Here is a 9,479-nt window from a genome sequence, read left to right as displayed (position 1 = left end):
CACCTACGCGACACCTTACCAGTGGGACAATTTCTTAGGCTAAAATGCAATTCATCTAAACTTCAGGATTTTGAATATCATTCTAAAATACTTACCACATCCCTTATGCAACGAGGTTATTCCACGTCGGTTATTAATTCAGCACTTCAAAAAGTTCAATTAAGAGACAGGTCTTCACTTCTAACAGACCATACAGCCAAAGAGGTAAATTCCTCGCGTCTGGTTATCTCGCTTGAGTTTAACCATTTGACGTTTCACATTGAAAAAATCATTAGACGGCACTGGCACATTGTGCAAGACATTCCAGGATGTAATACTGTACCTTTGTTTGCAAAACGGCGAACAAGATCCCTTAAAGATTCTTTGGGTTCACACAGATATAAAACCCATGTTGACCCAACAATTTTTTTCAGGCCCTCCGCGGGGCTTTTATAGATGTGGACACTGCAGTGCATGCAAGTACGCTCTACAGGTTAAAGAATTCACAAATGTGAAAGGGTACAAGTTTGTAATACATTCCTTTGCGACGTGTGTCACGTCCCAAGTTGTGTATGTTATCAGGTGCCCGTGTGACTTGTTGTATGTGGGATATACACTTAGACCTATAAAAATTAGAATTTCTGAACATAGATCTAGAATAAGAAACTGTGACTGATGCTCCTCTTGCTGCACACTTTTTAGAAGCATCACACACAGATGAAGATCTCTCTTTTTTTGTTATTTGGACTTATTCTGGCCCACTGGAACTAGCAAAGACAAGATTATTGCAAAAAGAAGCCAGATTTATTTTCTTAATACATTACATCCTGCTGGTCTTAATACAGATATAGACTATAACGTTTTTTATAATCCAGATCTTATCTCTTCTCCCTCATCGCTTTTTTTTGAGTCTGATACTTGTTCTATGTACATTCCTGGTCTTTAATTTTGAAACATTTTAAATTTTCAACTTAACAGTATTTTTGTTTGTCCCTTTAAGGGCTTTCCAGAAGAATCCTAATTAGTAACACTTGTAACTCTTGGTTGTATACCTATACATAGTTAGCCTTACTTGGTATGTTTGTTCCACCCTCTATACTCCTGTTGTTCTGTGTTTACGCATTCATTATAAGTGGTATGTATAACGTTGTTTATTTTGTGGGTTGATAGCAGACATTTGGGTTAAGAAACTGATTTTGTACTTCTTTATACAGCCTATTTATTGCTGATAAAGCCTAATTTAGGCAAAACAAGGACTGTAACCCGGGTAACCTTGTCCCTCTTTGTTTAACGTTTTCTTCGTGGCCTTTTTCATCTAATTTTGGAGTGGCATTACTACAGAATTACTTCTTTGTTTGACTTATTCTTCGTGGCAAATTCACCTGTATCTTTTGGAGTGGTGTTAACTACAGAGCCATCGCCAACCAGTACGACCTGCATCACACCCCTCTGTGGCAACGTTCATGTTGCAGACTGGCAAGACTATAATAATTATTACATCCATGCTTTATTTTTGTCTGCCTTGGGACCTTGATCTGTAATATGTGGATCCCATGATACTTATGGACACATGTTGATGGCATATATTTACAGTTGAATGGTTGTACCTATCCATTATTATGTTTGAGATTTATATTACATTTGTTTATATGTGCAATTGATGAGAATTGTGATTACTTCACCAGCCGGTTATGATCTTTGTGTGTTTGGCATAACATCAGTCGTGACATTGGTTCTTTTGGGTGTTATACTACTTAAAACTATGCAACCTGCCTCCGCAAGAGGTAGCGGCAGGTTTATAGGAGGAAGGGATAAAATTCACAGACAATATTGACAATTCCATTCTACTTTCTCTGTCAGAGGCAGCGTACATCCGAGAACCAGTTGGTGGGAGAGCGCTGATCCAGTCACGGGCTCCATGTGGGCTTCTCAGAGGAATCGGGTTGGCCACAGAATTACTGGACTGGATCTGCTAGTCTTACGTTCTTAAGCGTACAATTCCACTGGGCACGGTCACCCTGGCAGGTCTTCCACACCCCTCTGGAAAGCACCACCAACTCGTGTGCCTCCTCCTTGAGAGGTCCGGAGGGTGGCAGGACAAAAACGGGGCCTTCTCTGCAGTGGGTCCCTGTCTGGGGAATGCTCTCCCCAGGGAAATTCGCCTGGCACCTTCATTAGACACCTTTAGGTGCTAGGCAAAAACGTTCCTTTTTAATCAGGCCTTTGGTTGACCTAGTCGACATCCTATGCCCATTTAAATGTGGATTTTTTTTGGGGGGGGTGTTATTGGGTTATTGTTTTTGTTTTGAATTTATATATTGTGATCTTTTCTGTGAACCGCCCTGAGAACTCTGGGTATAGGGAGGTATATTAATTCAATAAATAATAATAATTTTAAAAATAACCACAGTTTTTACCATGTGCTGCCTCTGCAGGGCTAGAGCTCTTGGCCACAGGAAAGTGTCTGGTGTGCAGGGGAATAAGGCTTATAAACAGATTATATCAAGAATGAAGGGAAAGAGAGCAATTATGGTTAATGTTGGCTTTTATTTGATTTTTTTTATAATTAAAATATAATTGCATTATTGAAAGATTTAAAGGCTTCCCAGGAAGCCACAGAGGGGGTGTCATCTAGTTATTGCACACCCAGCCAAGATGCACCAAAGCAGAGTAAACGGTGGTCCCTGCCAATCCGTAAAGTGCCAAATTGCCAAGGACTCCTTGGAGTCGTTTCCGGGGATCTGTAAGGAAAAGGTGAGGTTCACACGACTCACTCTTGGTACGAGAAACAAGGTGAGCAGCTGATTTTCCAGCTTCACTTGTTGCAAGAAGCCTTTCTTTTCAGCTACCCAACCAGAGCGCCAAAACTTTCAAAGCGTGCAGGATGGAGAAATTCTGCAATCTACCTAGGATAAACTTCTCTGAGGTTGTTTTGCCTGCAAAGGGCAAACCTCTAAAACACCAGGTTTTACTTTTTTACCGCCCCCTTCAAGATATGCTGTCAAAGGCAATACACAGGCTTCAGTACAAAAAGTTAAAGAGGCTTTGGTGGCCAAATGTCAGCAGGGCACACGTTCATGAACTACTATTGCTGCCTTTCTAGACTGCTCCTTCTCACACCTTCCAGAGAGGACCTCCATGCACTCTGCCCATGCTTGCACCCCAGAGAGGTCACTTTGGTGCTGCTAACGCAGGAAAGACAATGCGGGAGGCAGCAGTTACGAGTTACCAGTCTCTGCAGCCACAGTGGTTCTCCAGCCATTTGACTTCACCCTGGAAGGTGCACTCCATTGTCTCTCAAAACAGATGGATGACGACAACAACAACAACAATGTATTTGTAAAATATTGTTGTACCCTGCCTTGATGTTATGCATGAGATGGTGGTCTATAAGCATATTGCAAATAAATAAATAAATTTGAAAGCAAAAACCAGCAGCCTTGCTGATTCTAAGTGGGGAGAAATCCGGTAGTTTTTGAGATTTTGGGGTGTGTTTGGAGGGCTGTGTGTGTGTGTGTGTGTGTGTGTGCGTGCAACCCATCATGTAGTGTTCCATATGTGAAATATTTATTTTTTTATTTCCCAAAATTTATATTCTGCTTGATTGTAACCCCCCCCCAAAAAAAAGCGGTTTTGGGGGGAAAGCAATGAAATTATCAGTGTTCTTCTCAAGTCAACACTTCAGTATGTGCTCCAGAAAATGTATAGGGTGTTCTCTTTTTCTGGCAAAGGAGGGTGGAGTTAAGGCATTGCATAATGGGATAAAATCCCACTATTTTTATTCTAAACATAGCTTCCTACTCTTATGGGAGAGGGGGCGGGAAGCATAAGACAGACCAGGCATGGCCAAACTTGGCCCTCCAGCTGTTTTGGGACTGCAACTCCCATCATCCCTAGCTAACAGGACCAGTGGTCAGGGATGATGGGAATTTTAGTCCCAAAACAGCTGGAGGGCCGAGTTTGGCCATGCCTGAGATAGACCATTCCTCTTGATTCCCAACTGTTTGCTCTGGTTTCCAAGCTCTTGCACAGTGCATGGAAGAGTTTGGCAACGGATCCAATTGGGATCCAAGGAAAACTGTCCAATTGGAGCATCTCTGCAGGTGACGAACGGATTGCGTTTACCAGCCCCATAAACCCACCTCCTGTGTAGTAGCCATAAGCATAAAGCAGTCTTCCGATGATCCAAGATGCACCAAGTCCTGTAGCAACCCGCTGGGGGGGAGGAAAAAAAGCAGAAATTGTCACTGCTCACAGAGGGGGCTGGTGCTAACAAGAATGTGCAACAGGGAAGAGGAGATCAGCTTCTATTTTGTCTCCAGTTTTGTTTTAACATCTATATGGAACAAAGGGGGCAGTCAATAGAAGTTTTGGAGTGAGTGGTCATCAGTATGATGACACTGAGAGCTGTTCCGAAAGTGGAACAGACTCCCCTCGGATGGCTGTGGATTCTCCTTCCATGGAGGTATTTAAGCAGATTAGATGGTGATCTGTCATGGATGCTCTAGTTGAGATTCCTGCATTGCAGGGGGTTGGGCTGGATGACCCTTGGGGCCCCTTCCAACTCAACAAGTCTATGGTAACGTTTGATTTAGGAGCAGCTGCCTGGACACAGCGGAGTGCAGAAAGGGAACCAATAAGCGGCGTTTCAGTCCTGAGAAGGCGGAGACCCTGTTGAGTGGAGGCTCCCGTGTCCAGGAAATGGGTCAACTACCTGTCCTGGACTTGATTACACTCTCCTGTAAAGGAGTTTTGAGGTCCTCCTTGACACGTCACACAGCCTCTGCGATAGGAGTGCCTTTTCCGAACTTCACTAAGTTTGTTATTGGTATGAGCTTTCGTGTTCATTGGTATCTGAAGAAGTGTACATGCACACGAAAGCTCATACCAATAACAAACTTAGTTGGTCTCTAAGGTGCTACTGGAAAGAATTTTTTTTATTTTGTTCAGATTTGACCAGTATGGATGTTCCTGAACTCTGCTCCAGAGAAACTACAGCAGGGAATCAAGTACCTTGGGCTTCGCAGTCACACCCAGGCTTTGCTCCCACTGAGCAGGCTGGGGGAAAACAAACCCCAAAGTCTCTCATCTTGGTACTTACCGGAAAGTAGATTCCGCTCACTCCAAGAAAGAATAAGAAGGAGGAAAACATTTCTAACCTGCAAGAACAGAAATAGTTGTGTGCATTGTGGCCCTGTTTCTGTTGTTAAATGCCAGCTGCCTCAGAGACCAGGACATCATTCTCAACAAGAGACTTAATAATAATAATAATAATAATAATAATTTATTTGTACCCCACCCATCTGGCTGGGTCTCCCCAGCCACTCTGGGCGGCTTCCAACAAATATTAAAATACATTAAAATATCACAGAATAAAAACTTCCCTGAACAGGGCTGCAAGGAAGAAGGCAGCAGATTTCACAGCTGTCCCTGAATAATTTGCACGCTTGCAATGACTCCTTCCTGTTACGGGAAAGTCGGGCCTCTGCAGCTATGTCCGGGTGCCACGGAGACAAAGACTGCTCTTCTGCACAGTGTATCCCTTATTGTATCTTTGGGTTTCCCAAAGCAGCAGCAGTTGCACCACTTGAGGCCTTAAACACTTAAGAAACCAAAATTAAACACCTCGTGCCAAGGGCTACTCACGTGTTCTGGTGTGCCCTCTGGATACAGTTGAAGAGATGTCCATTTTCAGGGTCTGTGCTGTACATGTTTGGGTACTTTTGAGGGAGGTTGGTGGGGGAAGAGGGAGAGAGAAAGAGAAAAAGTGAACGTCCACACCTCATCAACTATGGAGTTGGAGGAGAAAGGTGTTGTTGTAATTTATAAAAGATAAAGGTAAAGGTATCCCTGACTGTTAGGTCCAGTCGCAGACAACTCTGAGGTTGCAGCGCTCATCTCGCTTTACTGGCAAAGGGAGCCAGCGTTTGTCCACAGACAGCATTCCGGGTCATGTGGCCGGCGTTACTAAGCCGCTTCTGGTGAACCAGAGCAGTGCACGGAAACGCCGTTTACCTTCCCGCCGGAGCAGTACCTATTTATCTACTTGTACCTTGACGTGCTTTCGAACTGCTAGTTTGGCAGGAGCTGGGACCAAACAACGGGAGCTCACCCCATCACAGGGATTCGAACTGCTGACCTTCGGATCGGCAAGCCCTAGGCTCAGTGGTTTAGACCACAGCGCCACCCGCGTTCCGCTTGTAATTTATATACTGCCCTCAGATGATCTCAGGATCTGGGTAGGTTCATATGGAAAGAGGCGGTCCTTAAGGTATTGCGGTCCTGAGCCATTTAAGTGTTCCACGTGCTACCTAGTGATCAATGTGTTACTCTATTCCCACACCCAATGGGCACACAGATTGGGCTTCTGTTTTGCACTCTGCCAGAAACACACATTCATAGACATACCATGTTAGGTGGGTCAATTAAAACTTTGTGTCTGAGCGTGCCCCTTCTGTGCGAGACTTTCCTGCTGTTTGCTGCCATCTTTCCCTTGCCTTCTGCCGCAAGCCTTCCCACCATGGTAGCAGAGGAAGAAACTCTCCTTTTTCCAGCCTGGTCTTCGGCCAGACCCGGAAGCAGCCATGATGTCTCAAGCAAAAGTCAAGAAAGGGTCCAGCAAACAGTAGCAGGTGAAACAAGCCAGGTCGCTCCCCACAAGGGGGAATAAGAGCCCAAACACAACAGTCGCAACCCTCGCCTCCGAAGTTGTTTCTTCTCCTTTTATGTTTGCCTGCAAACTGCATTTCAAAGGCTCTTTGCAGCAGTGAACTAACACAGAAGCAAGAGTACCAAGGAAGAGGAGTGGTAGGGACACGGCTTGCCAGTCTTATGGCTGAAGTCCCCACGCATTCCTGAGCCATGAGAAACCATGCACAAAGCCCAGCTGTTTTTAGAGAGGCTTATGACTCACCAACAGAGAGCAGAGCAGACACACCCTCTGGCCTCCTTCCCAATTGCGGCACCAAAGCCTTCCAGGAAGAGGAGAGGAAGTCTTTTCTGTGCACAGGACTCCTCTGTTTCGGAGACCCCTGGAAAATGGCTCACCTTCTCCCCAAGCGATGCTAGCAGCTGAAAACCACAGAAGATAGCAAGAGTGGCCATGCAGCTTGTTCCCCCTACAGCAGCTTTCAAGTTAGAAACATTTGCGCAGCACTGCCAGCTGTGGGCGATTGCAAAAGCCAACTCACCAGTTCCTCACCCAAGTCCTCACAGATGAAAAAAACAGAGAGTGTTGGAAGCTATGATGTGAAGATCAAATCTACTGTCAAGGACGCCCCGAGCCACCTTCAAGGCCTGCCTACATAATGCGTGCAAACACCAGAACTGGAACAGATTCAAGGTCTACCTAGGCCGTTTCCATCAACGGCCACCCAAGTGCTACTTGGGCGTTTGCAAGCAGGACATGAAGGGAAGAGCCCTCTCAGCAACTGGCACTCAGAGGTACACTGTCTTTGACTATGGAGGTTCCACTGAGGCAGCATGTCGCCTGGCAGAAAGTAGCATTAGCTGCCTGCAGTGTTGCCATTTGCACATGGCTTACTCAAGAGCGCACCAAAGGAAAGGGGGACGGAACCCACCCACTTTCCAGCCAGCAAAGGGGGGAAATCCCACGCTACTGGCCATGAGGTCTAAAACAAACATGGTTCTTTGAAAAAAGAAGAGTTTTGATTTGATATCCCACTTTATCACTACCCTAAGGAGTTTCAAAGCGGGTAACATTCTCCTTTCTCTTCCTTCCCCACAACAAACACTCTGTGAGGTGAGTGAGGCTGAGAGACTTCAGAGAGAAGTGTGACTAGCCCAAGGTCAACCAGCAGCTGCATGTGGAGGAGCGGGGAATCGAACGCGGTTCACCAGATTACGAGTCCACTGCTCTTAACCACTACACCACAAAGGAAAAACAGACCCCACAGGAAATAAGCAGAATGATCAGATCATATTGGATATGCTGCGTCTGTACTCTTGTCTTCCCAGAGACTTGATGCAGCAACGCAGCCGCCCCCTTACCTGAAAATTGTATTTCTTGCGGGCTTTCAACACATTGATGCCCAGGTATGTTACCAAGATGAAACTGGCAGCACCGGTGAGAATCACATAGCCGTATTCCTTCGAGAGAACCACCATCTTGGCACTGAGGAGAGGGGAAAGGGGAAAGTTAGTCCAAGGCCAAGAATCAGAATCGCTCCCCCCACCCCCACCACGCCAAGACACACAGAGTGGGCAAAAACCCAACACTCTGGAAGCAACAGAAGGCAACAGGTCACAGCGAGAAGCCTCCTGGCCCTAAGCACAATAGGAAAGGGATCTGAGAGTAATACAAAGGAGCAGAGCACAAACAAAGTGGAAGCCGGTCTCTGCAGTCCAGCAACTCAGAAGCCGGCTTCCAGTTCCATTTCTTCCCTAACTCCAAGTACAGAAATGATGCCAAACGTCCTAGATATGTCGGAACTGGGTGTAAGGGGTCGGAAGAACATACTGAAATGTATTGTAAACAGACCTACAGGTGAAACTCGAAAAATTAGAATATCGTGGAAAGGTTCGTTTCTTTCAGTAATTCAACTTAAAAGGTGAAACTAATATATGAGATGGACTCATGACATGCAAAGCGAGATATGTCAAGCCTTTATTTGTTATAATTGTGATGATTATGGCGTACAGCTGATGAGAACACCCAAATTAACAATTTCAGCCTTGGGGTTTTCATCAGCTGTACGTCATAATCATCACAAAAAAATTCCTTAAACTCATCTTTGGCTAACAAACCATGACTTCCCTCATTTTTCAAGTTTCACCTGTATCTGTGCCTTTAATCAACTTCCACTCAACCTGCATTTTTGCTGCCTTCCTCCCAAATTCGCTGATCTCCAATCTTAATTTCAGAACGGGGGGTGGGGGGTGGGGTGAGTTGCGTTCATCCACCTGGCAGTCTTATTTGTGTTTGGTGCAACCACCAAAGGGTAGATTTTCCCTCAGTAAGTAACTATAGGGTTGTAGCCCCAGGAAGTTCACATTATTTGGGGCAATGGCCTATACCAGGGGTCCACAAACTAAGGTCCTGGGCCCGGATGCGGCCCAATCGCCTTGTAAATGCAGCCCACGGATGGCCCGGGAATCAGCGTGTTTTTACATAAGCAGAATGTGTGCTTTTATTTAAAATACATCTCTGGGTTATTTGTGGGGCCTGCCTGGTGTTTTTACATGAGTACAATGTGTGCTTTTATTTAAAATGAATCTCTGGGTTATTTGTGGGGCATAGGAATTCGTTCATTTGCCCCCCCCCCAAAAAAAAATATAGTCCGGCCCCCCACAAGGTCTGAGGGACAGTGGACCGGCTGCCTGCTGAAAACGTTTCCTGACCCCTGGCCTATACCTATTTCTTTATCCCCCTTTTCTTTTAGTAATTTCAGTTCCTTCTTTCAGCTGTAAAATGGCAAATGTGGCTTATAGTTTAAGAATAATTAAAGCAATGCAAAATGAGCAATGCAAATATAATGAAA

The 9,479-nt window shown here is 45.2% G+C and overlaps 1 protein-coding gene across 4 annotated transcripts in view; it reads right to left on the bottom strand.

Moving 5' to 3' along the window:
- Nucleotides 1-2,506: 2,506 nt before the first annotated feature.
- The window catches only part of LOC117048032 (microsomal glutathione S-transferase 3-like), a 28,190-nt gene continuing 21,217 nt past the window's right edge, over nucleotides 2,507-9,479 (bottom strand). For all 4 annotated transcript variants that reach the window (XM_033151358.1, XM_033151355.1, XM_033151356.1 and 1 more), the window contains exons 2-6: nucleotides 7,990-8,113; nucleotides 5,626-5,699; nucleotides 5,081-5,138; nucleotides 4,122-4,194; nucleotides 2,507-2,720 (exon numbers count right to left, since the gene is read on the bottom strand). In XM_033151358.1, the coding sequence (XP_033007249.1) occupies nucleotides 2,611-2,720; nucleotides 4,122-4,194; nucleotides 5,081-5,138; nucleotides 5,626-5,699; nucleotides 7,990-8,106 (432 nt within the window). In that variant the 5' untranslated portion in view covers nucleotides 8,107-8,113 and the 3' untranslated portion in view covers nucleotides 2,507-2,610. The remainder of the gene's footprint in view (nucleotides 2,721-4,121; nucleotides 4,195-5,080; nucleotides 5,139-5,625; nucleotides 5,700-7,989; nucleotides 8,114-9,479) is intronic.

This window comes from Lacerta agilis, chromosome 6 (genome assembly GCF_009819535.1).
Source record: "Lacerta agilis isolate rLacAgi1 chromosome 6, rLacAgi1.pri, whole genome shotgun sequence".
Classification (NCBI taxonomy): Eukaryota; Metazoa; Chordata; class Lepidosauria; order Squamata; family Lacertidae; genus Lacerta; species Lacerta agilis.
The sequence above is the reverse complement of the archived record's forward strand: the minus strand, read 5'-3'. Positions and strand labels throughout refer to the sequence as shown.